General features: G+C 50.8%; 1 protein-coding gene across 5 annotated transcripts in view; it reads left to right on the top strand.

Moving 5' to 3' along the window:
• The window catches only part of PPFIA4 (PTPRF interacting protein alpha 4), a 166,261-nt gene that overhangs the window by 128,645 nt on the left and 17,626 nt on the right, over positions 1-19,990 (top strand). For 3 of the 5 annotated variants that reach the window (XM_037885111.2, XM_037885112.2, XM_043533479.1), the window contains 8 exons: positions 1,652-1,785; positions 2,713-2,879; positions 3,862-3,955; positions 4,381-4,462; positions 5,978-6,178; positions 14,397-14,459; positions 15,702-15,728; positions 18,683-18,858. In XM_037885111.2, the coding sequence (XP_037741039.1) occupies positions 1,652-1,785; positions 2,713-2,879; positions 3,862-3,955; positions 4,381-4,462; positions 5,978-6,178; positions 14,397-14,459; positions 15,702-15,728; positions 18,683-18,858 (944 nt within the window). Of the gene's footprint in view, positions 1-1,651; positions 1,786-2,712; positions 2,880-3,861; positions 3,956-4,380; positions 4,463-5,977; positions 6,179-14,396; positions 14,460-15,596; positions 15,672-15,701; positions 15,729-18,682; positions 18,859-19,990 lie in introns of those variants that run through there. The other 2 variants (XM_037885113.2, XM_037885114.2) reach the window with 2 other exon arrangements.

Genomic DNA, 19,990 nt, shown 5'->3' on the forward strand with positions numbered 1-19,990 from the left:
ATTAGGGGACTGGAACACGTGACTTATGAGGAGAGGCTGAGGGAACTGGGATTGTTTAGTCTCTGGAAGAGAAGAATGAGGGGGGTTTGATAGCTGCTTTCAACTCCCTGAAAGGGGGTTCCAAAGAGGATGGCTCTAGACTGTTCTCAGTGGTAGCGGATGACAGAACGAGGAGTAATGGTCTCAAGTTGCAGTGGGGGAGGTTTAGGTTGGATATTAGGAAAAACTTTTTCACTAGGAGGGTGGTGAAGCACTGGAGTGCGTTACCTAGGGAGGTGGTGGAATCTTCTTCCTTTGAAGTTTTTAAGGTCAGGCTTGACAAAGCCCTGGCTGGGATGATTTAGTTGGGGTTGGTCCTGCTTTGAGCAGGGGGTTGGACTAGATGACCTCCTGAGGTCCCTTCCAACCCTGATATTCTATGATTCTATGAAGTCTGCCAGCATCCATGGCCATCTCCCTGTTCCAGAGCCAAGTCTTTTGTATGGTGCAGGGAAGCATGTTTGCCATCTCTGCCGTGGTCCTTCACGTGCCCCAGTGTCAGGCTCAGTGGCAGCAGGGATCTGTGCCGAGGGGAGAGCATTCCACCTGGCATGGATACGGGGGCAGACTCAGGAGCTGTGTTTTCCTCTCGACTCACACCAAGAGCTCTGTGCAAGCAGGGTGGCGTCCTTGCTAATGCCTCCTAGGAAGCAGCCACAGGAGGATTTCAAAAGTGCCAGCTGCGGATGTTGCTGCTCTGCCTTGACCGTGGCCCCAACCCAGATCCCGGCACCAACTGTGTCACTTGTCCACACGCTCCGCTCCCACGTGTAGCTTCTTTCCCATTTGGTGCCCACTCGTGCAGTCCCTCTAGCCCCGGAGCGTGTGGGGCCAGGGGCCTGCATACAGATCGGCCAGCCGGAAAAGCCATCGCTGCATTAGTCAAGGAGGGAATGACCTCCCTTCCCCCTCAACACCCCGACCTCACCATGGAGGACAGGCACCCAACCAAAACTGGGGCAGTTTGGCCCAGATCCACAAAGGGACTTGGGCTCCGAATTTCCATTGATGTCAGTGGAAGTTAGGAGCCTGAACACCTTTGTGGATTTGGGCCGTCGTGCCATGGGGTGGGAGGGTGTCCGGGCCAGTGCGAGGTTATTGCCTGGGCCCAGTGGGGAGCTGCAAAGATGTCGGGCCGACTCACCTAACTGGTGCCCACCGCTTGTAGGATCCCTGCAGCGGACGTCTGCTCCTTTAGCCCACGGGGCCTCCGGGGGCTGGGTGCAGGCTGAATCCAAGGCTAGGACATGGGCATGTTTCCTTTGGAATTTAGGGAGACTGCTCATTCCCGCACAGCATTGTGGGACCCAAAAGGGCACCTCCTTTCTGTGCCACGCCCCACTCTTATCAGGTTCTCTCTCTGCCCTTTATGGGCACGTCGCTCCCTGCTGGTCTGGGAACAGGCCCTCACCTGGGCTCTGGTTCGGGGCATGCTGTGAGAAGAGGCTGCCGTGGCACATAAAAACCACTGAGGCCCTTTTCTCACTTCACTTTTAAAGGCACTGGCTGGGGCTGGGGCTGGGGCTGGGGCTGGGGCTGTCTGTTAGAGGCGGGTTAGCTCTGGAGGCAGGGATCTTTGCTGTTTAACCTCACCGCTCCACTGTTTGTTTAGTCGCCAGCCGCTCGGGATGAGAACCGAGAAGATAAAACCACCATAAAATGTGAGACTTCCCCTCCTTCCTCACCCAGGACACTGCGGCTGGAGAAGCTGGGGCATCCTGCCCTCAGTCTGGAGGATGGCAAAAGGTACGGGGGGCAGGAGGGGGCCTGGCAAGCGGATGCACTCTGCCAGCGCCGCCTCTCGTGGTGTGTGGTGGAGCAGGGAAACCCTCCTACAAGCCATGGGGATGGAAATAATAAAGGCACCAGATGCTTTAAACACCAGACTTGATGTCATAGGTGAGCAGGGATCTGGCAGGACTAAGGCTGTGGCTGGTGGCCTTTGGGCTTCTGGGCTAGACGACTGGGCCCATACTGGTGACTCAGGGCTCTCCCTCCCAGCCTAGAGATGCTGGGAGTGGTGCGTACCCTTTGGTAATTCCCAAGTAGTAGGGTTCAGCGACTTCACCTCATCCACTCTGCTTGGAACCCGGGGTTCGCCAGGCCTCACGTTCCGAGGCGAGGGTGGTTGGGAATGAGAAGACGGACGATGGCTCCCAACTTGTATCCCTCCGGCTGAACCCAGATCGCCGGAGAAGCCGTGTCAGATGAGGCTCAGTTCACCGCCTCCGTTGAGTTAGCCCGGAACGGAGGTGAACAGCGAGGATATGTGCTCTTCTAGCCAGGGCGGATGGTAAAGGTGGCCAAGCGCTAGGTGTGAGGGACCTACCCGCTCTGGAACCAAAGGCTCTTTGTCTTCCCACGGCGCATACCCGTGGGACCCGGGCGGTTTGCTGTGTGCGTCCTTGGCCAGCATCTCTTTTCCCCCACTGCTCGGCAGTGCCAGAGGCTGGCCGTGCCTGGCTACTGCTCAGCTCCTCTGTGTGCAGTCTGGAGTGCGTGGTGTGTAAACACAAAGAAGGTTTACTGCTCCCTTGGAGGAGTAGCAGGCTCTAGGGGGGCGTCTGGGTTTCCCTGCTCATTGCTCCGGGTGCTGCTTCTTGGTGCTGCTCCAAATAAAGAACAATCTGAAGGTTTTGCCTGTTCTCTCTTCCCCCCTGCCCCCTTTCTTAGCTCTTTGGAGGAGCAGACAAGCAACCTGAGCAGCAGTACCAGCAGCCAGGACTCCCTGCACAAAGGCTCCAAGAGAAAAGGAATCAAATCTTCCATCGGGCGCTTGTTCGGCAAGAAAGAGAAAGGCCGTCTGATTCAGCTGAGCCGAGACGGAGCCACCGGACACGGTCTGAGTCTCTTCCTTCCCCTGTAAAGAAGGGCAGGGTGTGATGTGGGGTGACAGGCCCTGGGAAGCACCTTCCGAGTGGCTGTGTCTCTTGCTTGGGATTCAGCGTGAGAGATTGTGGGGGGCTGCTGTCTGCGCGGCAGGTGCAGAGCGGGGAACCAAGCCTTGTTCTGGGTAGGGTTAGGTCTCTGTTAAACGCTTAGCCCTGCTCCGAAGGACTGTGTCCTTACAGTCTCTGGGCATGCACGGCCACGCTACAGCTGCTGACTTCGGCTTGGCCTCTATGCGGGGGCAGCGACGTCTGTCAGGGTGGGTGATTCTTTAGCATTCTAGCAGGACCGGTATAATCCCTAGTGTGGGTACAGTTATACTGATAAAGGTGCATTGCTTATTCCCCTTTCCATGCTAGAGTGTAGACGTGGCCGCACGCACATTCATAGCAGGATAACTGCAGCCACACGAGTGGAGCTGTCCGGCTCGAACCATACCCGCCGAATTGACGGGGCCCAACGGTTGGGTGTAGGTCAGAGCTTAACGCTGCCTCCTGTTGCTCCTCGCTCATTCGATGCCTTAATTCCCTCAAATTTGCTTTCCTGAAATCTTACCGGGCTGCCGGGCTCGATACATTCTGCAAAGCCCTCTGAAATGCAGAGCATGTCGGAAGTGCTAAGTACGGTATTATTGTAATTATAAAGCTCTTGACGTCAAAGGGAATGGGACATCTGGAAGAACTGGATGGAAAAAAAAACCCCTTGGTTGGCCTCACCAAAGGGTCCAGAGACCGTGGGGTGGTAGCATCTGTTGTACTGTAAATGGGTCGGGGCGGGGCGTGTCGCCCTCTCTGTCGTGGGTCACCCTGTGCTGGAGCCATGCGTGCCCACGTGGCACAGCACTAGGCCGGTGGCCGTGACTGCTTGGGGGCAGGAGCTGGGGACTAGATGATGGCTAGTCTAATCTTCGAAACGGTTTGACTCCTTTCCTAGTTCTGATGTCCGATCCTGAGCTCAGCATACAAGATTCGCTGGGACTTGGCAAGCTGGGAGCCCAAGCAGAGAGGGACCGGCGGCTGAGGAAGAAGTAAGCATGCCTGTTTCTCTGCTCCTGTGTGAGGCAGGGAGGGGGAGTCCTGCAAGCTGGCAGCAAGGCTCGGCCGATCTGGGAATCCTGAATCCTGAGTCTCTCTCCACACAGGTCCTGCTGAGCGGAGACATCTGGTCACCGCTCCCTTTCCTGAGTCAGCCGTACCTCTATTATTGTGTTGCTAAGTACAGTCTCCTACTGCCTGTAGCGATTGCTTCTGTGCCCATGGTACTCCTGCTGGGTTTGTCCATATGTACCTGTGTCTTGCAGATAACTGTCTTCAGCATCCTCTTCTTAGCTCCCACCACGTTGACTGAAGGTGTGGGAGGTAGTGAGCCTGCAGCACTTGGTAGAGGCAGTGTGTGTGTGCGTGGAGAACCTGGCCCTCGGTGCCTAACTCTTCCCTCACCGTTTCCTTCCAGGCACGAGCTTTTGGAAGATGCTCGAAGGAAAGGCATGCCCTTTGCTCAGTGGGATGGACCGACGGTGGTCTCTTGGCTGGAGGTGAGGCTGGGCATTTTAGTGGAGAGGTTGACGCTGACGCAAATAGAGCTGGGCGAAAAATTTTGGACGGATAGTTTATTTGCTGAAAAGTGCAGGTTTTGGTCAACCGAAATGATTTGCGGATTTGGGTTGAATTCAGTGGATAGTTTTGGCAGGAGGAAGAAGCTGTAACCTTTCATTTTGACATTGTCTAATTGAACAGCTTCATTTTGTTGAGCTAGATTTGTGAAAATGAACGTAAAAAGGGGTAAAAAAACAAACCCAACCCTGAAAACAAAACCAAAAAAAACACCCCAAATTCATTCCAGGTGGAACAAAATGTTTTGTTTGACCCAACTTTAATTTTTTGTTTGTTGTTTTGTTTTTCATTTCAACCTGAAACGGATTTTTGTTTTTTTGGTTTTTTTTGGTTCATCCACCAAACTGGGAAATCATTTATTCGCTCAGCTCGAGACAGGAACATATCCATTGTGCGACTCACGATAGACCTTGTGTTCATGCTGTTCCTCTCTCCTCTTCTGCGGTACATAAATCGGACCTAAAAATACAAAAGTGGCACATCACACTACTGTTTAAAGCGAGGTGAAACTTGGGGGTACGCAGGACAAATCAAACTCCTGAAAGGGGGACAGTATTCTGGAAAGGTTGAGAGCCACTGGTCTCGGGAGCGCAGCCGGGGATGGGGGGCACATGGGTACAGCCCCCTGGGCACTACAGTACTGAAACATGGCTGACTTTCTCATTTTTATCATAGGATTATAAAATAAAGCAGTTGGAAAATAAATATTGTACTTCATTTCCGTGTATAGTATATGGACCAGTATAAAGAAGTCATTCTCTGTATGAAACTTTAGTTTGTACTGACTTCGCTAGTGCTGTTTATGTTGCCTGTTGTAAAACTAGGCAAATCTCTAGATGAGTTGATGTACCCCCGGAAGACCTCTGAGTACCCCCAGGGGTATGCGTACCCCTGGTTGAGAACCACTGTCCTAGAGTATCAGGAGCATAGAACGACTCCAGCTCTATGCTGATGGAGCCAGGCTCCCTAGCCTGCCATTGCAATGGGAATTGTCTGGGGATATGTGGACATAGCTTTAAAGAAATGATTCAAAAAGATCAATCATAGAATCATAAAATATCAGTGTTGGAAGGGACCTCAGGAGGTCATCTAGTCCAACCCCCTGCTCAAAGCAGGATCAATCCCCAATTTTTGCCCCAGATCCCTAAATGGCCCCCTCAAGGATTGAACTCACAACCCTGGGTTTAGCAGGCCAGTGCTCAAACCACTGAGCTGAACCCTCAGTCTCGGCGGTTGTGTCCCTTGTTAGCACATGTGTGTCTGGGTGGAGATGGGCACATAGAATCATAGAATAACAGAGTTGGAAGGGACCTCTGGAGGCCATCTAGTCCAACCCCCTGCCCAGAGCAGGACCAATCCCAACTAAATCATCCCAGCCAGGGCTTTGTCAAGCCTGACCTTGACATGAAACCCTCTGCTTTCCTCTGTGTTGCCAGCTGTGGGTGGGCATGCCCGCCTGGTATGTTGCAGCCTGCAGAGCCAACGTGAAGAGCGGTGCCATCATGTCTGCCTTGTCCGATACAGAGATCCAGAGAGAGATCGGCATCAGCAACCCCCTTCACCGGCTGAAATTGCGTCTGGCCATTCAGGAAATGGTGTCGCTAACAAGTCCTTCGGCTCCGCCCACCTCGAGGACGGTAAGTGCTTCATGGCTGCAGAGATTCTTGTATATAACGTGGCGGAGACCCTGACCCTGTTTATGGGGTGCCATCCATCCCCCTGTCAGAGAAAGACGATATGGAGGACAGTGTACCCTGCCAGCTTTTCCAAAGGAAAAAGCAGTTTTTCTTCCATACTTGATACCAGAGATTATCCAGTGGAGCTGGCTGTGAAGGGAGCAGAGTTTCATTTTTCTTGCTCACTTGCAGGTGAGCAGGAATTCACAAGACCATTGCTTCAGCTTGAAACAGCCTGACGATGGGAGTGGGAGCTATAACAGACTGCTTCCTCCCAGGGAAAGATAAAGTGGTTTGTGCTAATCATAGAATCGTAGACTATTGGGGTTGGAAGGGACCTCAGGAGGTCACCCCCTGCTCAAAGCAGGACCAATCCCCAACTAAATCATCCCAGCCAGGGCTTTGTCAAGCCTGACCTTAAAAACCTCAAAGGTTCCACCACCACCTCCCTAGGGAACCCATTCCAGTGCTTCACCACCCTCCTAGTGAATGTCATCTTCTCACTGGATCTGCTGTTTGGATTTCATTCAGCCTCTGAAAAGCTGAAGTACTAGAAGTCTGGGAATCTACATTCAAGCAGTGCTCATGTTCCAGGATGAATTATTGCTTTGTAAGGAACATATATGACTTGCCATGTTGCAACAAACTATCTGGTCCATCCAGTATCCTGTCTCCATCACCGGTCAATGCCAGAAGCTTCAGAGGAAGACCTAAAACCCTCATGATGTATCTGGCCAATTGCCTGATACTTTCCGTAGGGGTGAAATTCCTTCCTGATCCAGGCCTCCTGACCTCTGGAATATGAGGAATGATATATGCTTCAGCCTAGGTAGTGTAACGGTGGTGCTATTCTTGCTCCTATGACTGTTGACTTTGTTTTGTGCTACTTGGGTGTGTGCATGCCCAGCGCACCAGAGCCGGAGAACTTTGCCCAGCAGTGCCCAAAGGGGCGGCACTCACACTTCGTGCCCCGGGCAGGGCAGCACCACCCCAGCCCCCTCAGTTCCTTCTCACTGGGTGTGGCTACAGTCAGAGCTCCATGCGGTGTTTCCCCCCCTGCTCATTGGTCTGTTTTTGAGAATTTTTTTCTTACATATAGCCGTTCGTAGTACCTCTGGGTAAGTTTATGTTAGTTTAGTTATAGTGGCTGTCTACTCTCTCACCAGGGTTCAAGCGCTGTCTGTCCTGTGGGGCGGCCATCCCCAGCAGTGACCCCCACACGAGGTGAGCGGTGCTCCATCTGCAAGTCATTCACAAAGAGAACTTGGGCGATGAGACTCATAGAATCAAAGAATATCAGGGTTGGAAGAGACCTCAGGAGGTCATCTAGTCCAACCCCCTGCGCAAAGCAGGACCAATCCCCAACTAAATCATTCCAGCCAGGGCTTTGTCAAGCAGCGCCTTAAAAACCTCTCAGGATGGAGATTCCACCACCTCCCTAGGCAACCCATTCCAGTGCTTCACCACCCTTGTAGTGAAATAGTGTTTCCTAATATCCAACCTAAACCTCCCCCACTGCCACTTGAGACCATTGCTCCTTGTTCTGTCATCTGCCACGACTGAGAACAGCTGAGCTCCATCCTCTTTGGAACCCCCCTTCAGGTAGTTGAAGGCTGCTATCAAATCCCCCCTCACTCTTCTCTTCTGCAGACTAAACAAGACCAATTCCCTCAAGCTCTCCTCCTAAGTCATGTGCCCCAGCCCCCTAATCATTTTCATTGCCCTCTCCTAGACTCTCCAGTTTGTCCACATCCTTTCTGTAGTGGGGGGCCAAAAACTGGATGCAGTACTCCAGATGTGGCCTCACCAGTGCCTAACAGAGGGAAATAATCACTTCCCTCGATCTGTTGGCAATGCTCCTACTAATGCAGCCCAATATGCCGTGAGCCTTTTTGGCAACACAGGCATATGGTTGACTCATATCCAGCTTCTTATCCGTTGTAATCCCCAGGTCCTTTTCAGCAGAACTGCCACTTAGCCATTCGGTCCCTAGTCTGTAGCGGTGCATGGGATTCTTCCGTCCTAAGTGCAGGACTCTGCACTTGTCCTTGTTGAACCTCATCAGATTTCTTTTGGCCCAGTCCTCCAATTTGCCTAGGTCTCTGGACCCTATCCCTACCCTCCCGCATATCTACCTCTCCCCCCATCTTAGTGTAATCCGTGAACTTGCTGAGGGTGCAATCCACACCATCCTCCAGATCATTAATGAAGATGTTGAATAAAACCAGCCCCAGGACCAACCTCTGGGGCACTCCGCTTGATAACGGCTGCCAGCTAGAAACTGGGCCATTGATCACTACCCATTCAATCTGACAATATAGCCAGCTTTCTATCCACCTTATAGTCCATTCATCCAATCCACACTTTTTTAACTTGCTGGATAGAGTACTGTGGGAGACCGTACCAAAAGCTTTGCTAAGGTCAAGGTATATCATGTCCACCGCTTTCCCCATATCCAGAGAGCCAGTTATCTCCTCATAGAAAGCAATCAGGTTGGTCAGGCATGACTTGCCCTTGGTGAATCCATGTTGACTGTTCCTGATCACTTTCCTCTCCTCCAGGTGCTTCAAAATGGATTCCTTGAGGACTTGCTCCATGATTTTGCCAGGGACTGAGGTGAAGCTGGCCGGTCTGTAGTTCTCCTTCTTCCTTTTTTAGAAGATGGGCACTATATTTTCCTTTTTCCAATCTTCTGGGACCTCCCCTGATCACCATGAGTTCTCAGAGATAATGGCCAATGGCTCTGCAATCACATCCGCCAACTCCCTCAGCACCCTCGGATGCATTGCATCCAGCCCCATGGACTTGTGCATGTCCAGCTTTTCTAAATCGTCCTTAACCTGTTCTTTCACCACTGAGGGCTGCTCACCTCCTCCCCATACTCTGGGAGCTGACCTTGTCTGTGAAGACCGAGGCAAAAAAAGCATTGAGTACTTCAGCTTTTTCTACATCCTCTGTCACTAGGTTGCCTCCCTAATTCAGTAAGGGGCCCACACTTTCCCTGACCACTTTCTTGTTGCTAACATACCTGTAGAAACCTTTCTTGTTACCCTTCACATCCCTTGCTAGCTGCAGCTCCAATTTTGCTTTGGTCTTCCTGATTTCACTGCTGCATGCTCAAGCAATATTTTTATAGTCCTCCCTAGTCATCTGTCCAAGTTTCCGCTTCGTGTAAGGTCACCGAAGATTTCTCCGTTAAGCCAAGCTGGTCGCCTGCTATATTTGCTATTCTTTCTGCACGTCGGGATGGTTTGTTCCTGCGCCCTCAGTAAGGATTCTTTAAAATACAGCCAGCTCTCCTGGACTCCTTTTCCCCTTATATTAGCCTCCCAGGGGATCCTGCCCATCAGTTCCCTGAAGGAATCAAAGTCTGGTTTTCTGAAGTCCAGGATCTACTGCTCTCCTTTCTTCATTTTGTCAGGGTCCTGAACTCGACCATCTCATGGTCACTGCTGCCCAGGTTGCCACCCACTTCTACTTCCCCTACCAATTCTTCCCTGTTTGTGAGCAGCAGGTCAAGAGGACGACGGCCTCTAGCTGGTTCTTTCAGCACTTGCACCAGGAAGTTGTCCCCAACTCTCTCCAAAAACTTCCTGGATTCTCAATGCACTGTTGTATTGCTCTCCCAGCAGATGTCAGGGTGATTGAAGTCCCCCATGAGAACCAGGGACTGTGCTCTGGAAACTTCTGTTAGTTGTCCAAAGAAAGCCTCATCTACCTCATCCCCCTGGTCTGGTGGTCTATAGCAGACGCCCACCACAACATCACCCTTGTTGCTCTCGCCTCTAAACTTAACCCAAAGACTCTCAACAGGCTTTTCTCCAGTTTCTTACTGGAGCTCTGAGCAATCCTACTCTCCCTCACATACAGTGCAACTCCCCCACCTTTTCTCCCCCGCCTGTCCTTCCTGAACAGTTGACACCCATCCATGAGAATACTCCAGTCATCTGAGTTACCCCACCAAGTCTCTGTTGTTCCAATCACATCATAGTTCCTTGACTGTGCCAGGACTTCCAATTCTTCCTGCTTCTTTCCCAGGCTTCTTTTGTTCATGTACAGGCACCTAAGATAACTAGCCGATTGCCCTGCTTTCTCAGTATGAATCAGGAGGCCTCCCCTGTTGCACCCTCCTCCCGGTATCCCACTTCCCCACTTACCTCAGGGCTTAGGTCTCCATCCTCCAGTGAACCTAGTTTAAAGCCCTCCTCACTAGGTTAGCAAGCCCGCTTCCAAAGATGCTCTTCCCTCTCTTCGTTAGGTAGATCCCATCTCTTCCTAGCAATCCTCCTTCCTGGAACAACATCCCATGGTCGAAGAATCCAAAGCCCTCTCTCCGACACCACCTGCGTAACCACGCATTTACCTCCACAATTCGATGGTCCCTACCTGGGTCTTTTCCTTCAACAGGGAGGATGGACGAGAACACGACTTGTGCCTCAAACTCCTTTATCCTTCTTCCCAGAGCCACATAGTCTGCAGTGACCCACTGAAGGCCCACATGGAGAAGCAGGAAGGGCTAGCGGTCTGAGGGCTTGATCAGTCTCGGCAAATGCTCCATCACATCCTGAATTCTAGCTCCAGGCAAGCAGCACACTTCTCGAGTTTCCCAATCTGGATGGCAGATGGATGACTCCCTCCCACTTAGGAGGGAGTCCCCGACCACCACCACCCGTCTCCTCCTCTTGGGAGTGGTGGTCATGGAACCCCCATCCCTAGGACAATGCATCCCATGCCTTCTGGTTGATGGGGTCTCCTTCTGATCCCTTCCCTCAGATGACTCTTCCAAACCATTCTCCACCGCAGTACCTGTGCAGAGAGCCTGAAAACAATTTCGTACCTCTATCTGTGTTGGGGGGCACGTAGGTTCTCCTCTTTCTTCTTCTGGAGGTCACATGCTGCCAATTTTCTTCCCCGTTCTGCACTTCCCTCTCTGATTCTTCAGCATGCTGTGCCTGCAGTACCAAATGCTGACTTCCATCCAGAAAGTCTTCATTTTCTCTGATGCAACGCAGAGTTGACACTTGGGTCTCTAGTCCTTTAATCTTCTCTTCCAATACAGAGACCAGCTTGCTCTTCGTACAGACGAAGTCACTTCTACCCTCTGGGAGAAAGACCAACGTGGCACATCCTGTGCAGGTCACAACAGCTGATGGCTCACTATCCCTATTGTCTTCCTTCTAAGAGCGTCTTCAGATGTTGTATTTATGCTCACAGAAGCCTGAAAGGCAAAAACTCTGTGGGAACTCCCCTCAGGCGAACTCCCAGGCTAACTCCTTCCAGTCAACCACTCAAGGCCCACCTGGAACAAAGCACTCCCAATTCACACTTTTCAAACCAACAACCACCCAGTCAAATAGTCACCCTGTCGGAGTAGGCCATGAGTCTCTCTTCGGCACCGCGGCCTCGCCTGATCGGCAGTCGCATTCGGAGCCAGCAAGCGATGCTGCCCCGCTCTCGGGCATTGATGTTTCCCACAAGAGGAAGAGGGGTCATTCTCCCTCCTCTGGTACGGTGAGGAAAAGGTCCTGTAAAATGAGCTGGGACCATTCCAGGGCTCGGGAAGACTCCTCTTCCTCGAGGAGCGCTGACCGGCACCGTACTCCCTCTGGCACACAGGATGGAGCAGGTCTGTCTAACTGCTCCCCAGTACCATGCCGAGAGCCCCTACCATCAACTCCAGTTCCTCCACTCCACTCATGAGGCATCCATTGAGTCCGGTACCAATTAACGTCAGCACCAGCACTGACTGTCTCCATGCCAATAGCTACCTGGTGGCATCTGACCTGCTTTGCTTCTCAGTCCTGGATTCTCCACTTGTTCCGGAGTTCTCTGATGCCATGGTTTCTACCGCCTCATCCCAACTCTGCCCTTGGCACGTCACAGAGCCGCCAGATTCATCAGCACCAGAGCTTGCACCACCCAGACCTCAGACTGAGGAGCATCTTTGGTGCGCCCTTAGCCTAGGTACCAGCACCTCTTCTGGTACCATGTGGGAGTGTGCCTCGTTCAGGGCCACTGGTACCAATCCCCCATTCCTCTTCAGCACCGATGCTGCCCCCGTATGGGGCTTCAGACGTCTGACTGTTTGTTTTCCCTGTCAACGCTGGCTCCCCTGTTGCCACTAGAGACCCTCTGGGACTCCTCAATATCCAGGTCAGGGTCGTCATCTCCCTCGTCATCAAACAGGCACCAGAGATTGCCTGCGGATCACCATTGGTACCGAGATTGGCATCTGTAGTGCAGTCAAGACAGGGCTCTTGGCCTAGTGCCTACTGGCCACCAATGCTTTATCCAGATGCCCAGTGGCCTCTTTAGATTCCTTGGGACGTTCCTCGGTCCCTAAGGTCCCGCTCTTCGACGTGCTCCAGAGTGAGATCACCAGTCCCGATGGTGGCTCCCTCGGCCAAACCATCTCAGCGGCCGGTGACTGCTGAGCCCATCCTCCTGGACTCGGGTTATTCCAACCAGATCTTACGGCACCAGAACAGGACCTGTTGCTGATGCAGTGAACTGCCTTGGACGACTCTCCCCTGCCAGAATCTTCCCCTCCCTCGGGACCCAAGGACTTTCAGGTGTATCAGGACCTCTGGAGGCAGATGGGTGCCACCTCGGGCAGGCTTCCCTCAGGAGAATACGCATAAGCTGCTGTCTGATGGCCAGGTTTTATTTTCAGAAAAGAAGACGAAACCCTGCACTCTTTTAAAGACCCCCCCCCGCCCCCTGAGCTACTTTACGTTCTTTGGGAGTATACACTCCAGCCATGAAGAGATGCCACTGTGGCGGTCAGTAGCTGCAGCAGCCATGTCTTCTACTTAGGTGACTCCCGAGCGGTGTGCATGGGAGGTAGAGCTCGGAGTCTGTTTAAACAAGGGCTGCAGGATTGCCTTCCCCAAGTTTGCATCTGATTTGGGCGCAGCAGTGATTGGTAGGTGCATGCCCAGAGGACCAAGTGGCAGCCCTGCCAATGTCCAATATCGGGATGTCACTTAGAAATGTCATCTACTCAAAGAAGTAATAACACTCACCTACCTGTACCTGTTGTTCTTCAAGGTGTGATGCGGACGTGTATTCCACAGCCCACCCTCCATCCCCTCTGCATCGGAGTCTGTGCTTATGACATTTGGTGCAAAGGAACTGAGAGGGTCAGGGTGGTGCTGGCCTTCTGTGGCCAGGGAAGGGGCTGAGCGCTGCCCCGTGGGTACTGCGAGGCAAAGTTCTCCGACTCCAGTGCTCTGGGAATGCACACATCTAAGTAGCAGACACATCTGCATCACATCTCAAAGAACAACAGTTACGAGTAGAGACTAACAAATTTATTTGAGCATCAGCTTTCGTGAGCTACAGCTCACTTCATCGGATGCAAGCTTGTGCTCAAATAAATTTGTTAGTCTCTAAGGAGCCACAAGTCCTCCTTTTCTTTTTGCGAATACAGACTAACCCGGCTGCTACTCTGTAACTAGTTACAAGTAGGTAACCATCTTTTCCCTGCACTGGTATTCCGGAGCAACAAATTCCACTAATTAAATATGCACTGTGTGAAATACTACTGCATTTTATCCATTTTAAATGTGCTCTTTGTTCTTGGAATGGGGTGTCTGGGCGCACCCTTCTCAGCACGGCTCATCGTTCTGTCCTGTCACACGTCTTATCTCTTTTACTAAAGTAAGGAGTCCTAGGTAAATTTCATGGAAGCTGAAAGTGTGTTTCTTGACAAGAATGCGAGGAATCCACCAGTGTCCTTTCGATTTAGATAAACAGAACCGGATTCTGATCTCAATCTGGTGTAAATGAGCAGTAATTCCTGGTGTGAAACCAGTGGGAGAGAAGAATCCAGCCATAAAGCCTGTATGTGTGTCATTGTAATCCACTGTAGAACCTGAAATACCGTTTCTAGTTGAACTTGCTTCACTAAGAATTTTGACAGGTTTCAGAGTAGCAGCCGTGTTCGTCTGTATTCGCAAAAAGAAAAGGAGGACTTGTGGCACCTTAGAGACTAACCAATTTATTTGAGCATAAGCTGCTGTAGCTCACGAAAGCTTATGCTCAAATAAATTGGTTAGTCTCTAAGGTGCCACAAGTCCTCCTTTTCTTTTTAAGAATTTTGAGCAGACCGCTGTGCTCCTGTTGTAACATGCTATTGATCTTTCTCTGATTGACCTTTCTGACCTTTTCCCTCTAGTCCTCTGGAAATGTCTGGCTCACACACGAGGAGATGGAGAACATGGCAACTTCCACCAAAACGGTTAGTTTCTTGTCTAATCCCGTCTCCCATCTGAACAGCATGTCAGTTACCAAGCTGAAGGTGTGTTTGTGCTGAAATCTCAGTCCAGTTGAATGGAAAGGGATCTGTATCTCATGCAGTCACAGCAAGGTGCCTTTTGGAAAATGGTTTGTGCATGCTTAGAAGCTGCTTTTCAGCTTTTAATAACTTGGCAGTTTCTACAGCTGCTTTTTTATTCCCCCAAATAAGAAATATTTTCTCCTTTTTCAAGGTCCTGTTGGTTTTGCTGAGACCATGATGACTGTGTGTCTCTGTCCACCTGTAGTAAAAAAGAAAAAGACCCACTGAACTCAAGAAGCTTCAGAGAAACCAGCCCAGAATGTGAAATCCTGACACCCTCCCCCACCCCTGTCCCCAAAGTCATGGGCCAAACTTCCATTTATTTCAGTGGGGCCAGGACTTTAGGGGTCTCAGTCTCTTTCTTAGTGGCCAGGTGTCCACATCACAAAACCTGCCGTCACAAGGGATGTTAATCGGCCTGCGTTGGCCCTGCAGGTGTTGAGTGTGGGTCACTGGCATAGTGTCCAGGTCAGGGATGGCGCAAGCTGGCCGGGCGATGCGGTGGAAGCTTGCACTGCCGCTGTCTGACTTGTGTCTGTTCTTTGGGAAATGGAGGCGCTCAGCCTGGCATCTCTGCCCAGCGCTACACCCGCTTCTCACAACGAGCGTGTGCTCTAGAGGTGTCTGTGCCAGGCTCCAAGCCTGAAGTAAACGCTGGGGAGAACAGGACTCCTGGAGCGTAGCAGCGCTGCGGATGGTATCCAGGGTGAAAACCTGGCCCCATCGAAGCCAGTGGCAAAAATCCCTTTGATTCATAGAATCATAGAAACATCAGTGGGGGAGGTTTAGGTTGGATATTAGGAAAAACTTTTTCACTAGGAGGGTGGTGAAGCACTGGAGTGCGTTACCTAGGGAGGTGGTGGAATCTCCTTCCTTTGAAGTTTTTAAGGTCAGGCTTGACAAAGCCTTGGCTGGGATGATTTAGTTGGGGATCGGTCCTGCTTTGAGCAGGGGGTTGGACTAGATGACCTCCTGAGGTCCCTTCCAACCCTGATATTCTATGATTCTATCCTCTGACCGCAATGTATCACCTTTCAGATCTGTGTTCTGTTCTATTCATGTTCGAAGGGCGCGATCCCCCCGGGGCAGAGGTACTGACTTTACCTGTTGTTTTTGTTGACATGCTACATTTGTTACAATTAGGACACAGAGGAGGGCAGCTGGGCACAGGTGAGACCTCCATGTCATCTCTTTCCATGTCTGTTAGCTAGGCGAACCGGGGTCAGGAGCAGGGCGGCCGCCCAGAGAATCTCTCTCAACCCTCTTGCGAATTGAACGCCCTAGTGACACTGTGTGTGTCCAATCACATCACTCCATTTCCACTCCCTCGGACAATGATTCAGCATTTAGCCCCGCCCTTTTACCCCTTAAACCCTGCCCCCAAAGGGACGTCACTGGAAGGTCGGTGAAGGCAGCACAGAGAATGCTCACAGGCAGGGGAAAAACCCTTCTTCTTTTCTCTTGTGGTTTGTTGACTCTTCCTTTGTATCACTGTATAGCGGGGATAGTGTTCCCGGAGCTGGAGCTTCATCTCTTAGCTCTCACCAACCAATAACATGTATTAGCCCGTACGCTCCCGCACCAGGAACATGGCCCTTTCATTGCTGGTTGCGGTGGAATGCCATGTTTCTTTTGACTCCCGTTTTAGATGTCCCAGGAACTAACACAGCACACCATTTCTGGGTTTGTGTACTGCAGGTGACAGACGAGGCTGAGATTTGGCATGCTTCGCCATTTCCGAGGCATGAAAAATACATGGCTAAAAGCACTGTGTGACTGTGTTAACTCTCAGCCCTGGGTTCCCTGCTGCCTGGAAATGGTTTTCTAAAATTGGGGACCCATTTCTAGTAAAAATGCTTGTGATCTCATCTCCCCATACATGGCATGCCCTATGGTCACCGGTCATCGTTCATCCACTCCATAGTCTATTAGTAAAGCTGGCAAATGACTGGATGAATGAATGAGCTGGTTGGGCCCAAACCATTCCCCCAATCCCAGCTTCTGGGGAGCTCTGATTTTGAGACCAGATCTGGATTCCAGTTCTGATCATCTGGGCACCTCTAGAGCATGTTAGCCAGGACTTTCCTTCCCGGGACTTGGTAAAAACCATAGGGCAGGCAGCGTAGCAGTGTTCCAGCAGCGATGCAATCCCTCCTCTCTCCCCACCGCCCTTAGTAACCTAGCCCCTCGCCTGTTCTGTTTGATCAGCCATGCCTGTCAAATGCGTCACTGGCTTTGTAGCTAAAGACAAGACATCTCTGTTCTGTTCGGCGCGTGACTGTCCTTTCCAGGAGAAAAGAGTAAAGCCCTCCATTAGCAACAGTAATAAAGATCCTGAGAACAGCTGCAGTGCTGCACATCTGGCAGCGTTGGCTAACCCTCTCATTCCCCCGGGAGGGAAGGAAATATCCATTTATAGAGGGGTGGGGGCAAGGAATGAAGAAATACTGAAGTGATGCCAAGCAAATTGCCTTTCCTGGTAGGAAGACGACACTGCCCCCACTCCCGGTATTGGAACAGGGTCTGTTTTAGGGATACGTGGAGGTGGGAGAGTGCTTCCTGCCAAGGATTAAAAAACAGGGGTTGATAAACCACGTGTAGCCCTCCAGGGCCTACCCACCCATGTGAGTCCTGCTCACTTGCTGATGTGGTCGGAGTTAACGATAGTATCATTTGGGCCTGATCCTTGATTGCCCTGCGCCTGGTGCAAAGTGGGTGCTGAACTGCTGTGCGGATGGGGTGGCATTTTAAACTGACTTGAGACTGGCGTCAGTAACCGCACCAGGGGGCAGGGCAGTGGAGCAGGAGGCCCTATCTCTCCTCCTTCCTGATTTACATTTAACTGTCTACATTTCTGCCTTACTTCCAGAAGCGGGGCTTAAACCGGAGAAGTGCTGAGCAGTCCCCGGGCATCGGAGAATGCTGAGCCGCTGAGCTTTTCTCAGCAAATGTTCTACGAGTTGCCCTGTTACCAGCATAACATTTACGTTATGAAATTTAAGTAGCAAAATATTGAGAGGGGAAAATTTTTGGCCCCTGGTTTTAATTTTGATTTATAGAACATCATTCATCCAACCATTGCAAAATGCCTTGCAAAAGTTAATTAAGCCTCACAACGTCTGTGTGAGATACTGTAGGCAAGTATCCAACTGGTTACACTTAATAAGAACAATGTAGCCCATGCCCACGCAACATGGCGCTTTGTCGCCCTTTAGTGGTGGCTGGGGCATAGAGAGGTTGAAGAGTTTGCTGCAGCTAGAATTAGTTGGAAATTTTTCGAGAAAATATTTTTTTAATCCAAAAATGCCATTTTATCAAAACCTAACTGTTTGCAGGAAAGAGTGGATGTCACTGAATTTCCTGTTCTGAAAAATTAATTGAAAAAAAAAAAAGTTTTGAAATTGCTGGAACGTCTCGTTTTGACTTTTTAGAGAGGCACAAGTGCCATTTTTGTTTTGAAATTTAAGTTAATTTAAGGTTTAAAAAGTAAAAAAAAAAATTTAACAGGTCAAAATTGAAACAAAATGTTTTGAGATTATCAGAACAAAGCGTTCAATAGACTCGATCTGAAAATATTTTTGGATTTTTCAGTTTGTGGAAGTTTTCAAGACTTTAAATTTTTTGTCCCAGTTTGAGAGAGAGAATTTTCAGAGTCTCATGGGAAAGCCATTTCCTGCCCAACGCTAGCTTCAGCCTTGGCTAACAGAGCTGGGTCCCTTAGCTCAGACAAGGGAGGGTCATGCTTTGGGATCCAAGGGTCCCTTCTTCCATCAATCCATCCAGGATTGGGGCATTATAAATATAACACCTAGCTTTTATACTGGCTTTTCATCTGTATTTCTCTAATCTGTGACATGTCTGCTCAGGCAGAGAAGCACTGACTCAAGTTATTAACTTATCAAAACACAATTTATTAGTAATTGGACAGACGTTTGCAAAAGCAAAATTCCCAGTAAAACCAATTCAGGTGAAAATCACCCAACTTCTTCTAAATGCAAGAGCTTTGGAAAAAACATCTTGCACCAACATGTCCTAAAGTGCCACCATTGAGTCCCCTGGAAAGTTGTGTCTGCAGGGCTGCTGAGAGCCGGCATGTATGCACGCTTTTCCCTTTGCTTTCACAGACGCTGGCCTATGGGGACATGAACCATGAATGGATTGGGAATGAATGGCTGCCTAGTCTGGGGCTCCCGCAGTATCGCAGCTACTTCATGGAGTGTCTCGTTGATGCTCGGATGCTGGACCACCTGACTAAGAAAGATCTCAGAGTGCACCTAAAGATGGTCGACAGCTTCCATCGGTGAGCTGGTCTTCCTTGGAAGGTGTCAAGAGTATTAAGTCCCTTCCTGAGCAGTAAAGGAGAAGGCCTGTTGTCGGTCTTGTGATTTCAAGGGTTCCTAAGTGGGATTCTCCACAGATTTTAGCCAGACCCAGCTGATGTGGCTGACCATGCTCAGACACCGGCTTTGGAGGAAGAGTTATTCAGGTTCAAACTGGATGGTCTGGAACAACTTAGAAAGGCTGATGTTTTCCTTCATGAAATTCCCTGTGCAGATCCCCAGTGTAGGTGGTTGCGTGGCACAGAACCATTCAATCCAGGTCAACCACAAGGGGTGGAGCAATTTCTGACCCAGGAGTAGAACATCCCAAAGCACAAAGGTAAAAGGCCCCCCCTGCTCATCTGTCTGTCCCTCCCTTTGTTCACCTTCTGGAGCAGTCATGGAAGCAGCTCATCCATTTCTCTGACGTTGCATTGGAGGGGCGGGGGGGTGTAAGAACATTGGGGTCGTGGTTGGGGTCGTTAGTGTCAGCTGTCGAGTGAACTAGAGTTTGCCATCACTGCTGCAATGGGATCAGCTTGCAGGCCACATGAGAGGAGATCCTGAAGCCCTGGAGGGTTGAGAGGCTTTGTGAGACAGCCAGTTGTCCATAATGGATCATTGCATCCAGTGCCCAAGGGGCCTCGGTGAGGGCCTCTCTTCTGGTGGCTGGTGCATCTTTTGCTCTCCGAGTAAGGAGTGAATGTGGTGCCCTCAAATCGGCTCCCTTCTCCCAACCCACAGCCCTTTGCAGAGCCAGGCAATCCCCTCAGGGGATCCACCTCCCCAAAGCCCCTGAGTCATGAGAAGCTAACTTGAACCTGAATCTGCAGCCCATGGATCCATCAGCAGATGGCTCCATCCTGGAGGTGTAGAGTCTAGCACCACGAGGTGTCAAGGCCTCAGCCAGCTGTGGGGAAACAGTAAAAGCAAAGCAGGCTCTTGAGTGGAGCTGAGGCAAAGAGCCAGGACTAGGCAGGCACAGCTGGTCTCTGCTCCCCAGGAGAGGATCCAGGTCGGGCACAAACCCGGACAGCTTCCTTCCTCTGCTCCCATCTCTTGGTGAAGCACTATTTAAGGGATGGTCACACTTGCACTGTGAACCCTTGAGGT

Source organism: Chelonia mydas, chromosome 21 (genome assembly GCF_015237465.2).
Source record: "Chelonia mydas isolate rCheMyd1 chromosome 21, rCheMyd1.pri.v2, whole genome shotgun sequence".
NCBI lineage: Eukaryota > Metazoa > Chordata > Testudines > Cheloniidae > Chelonia > Chelonia mydas.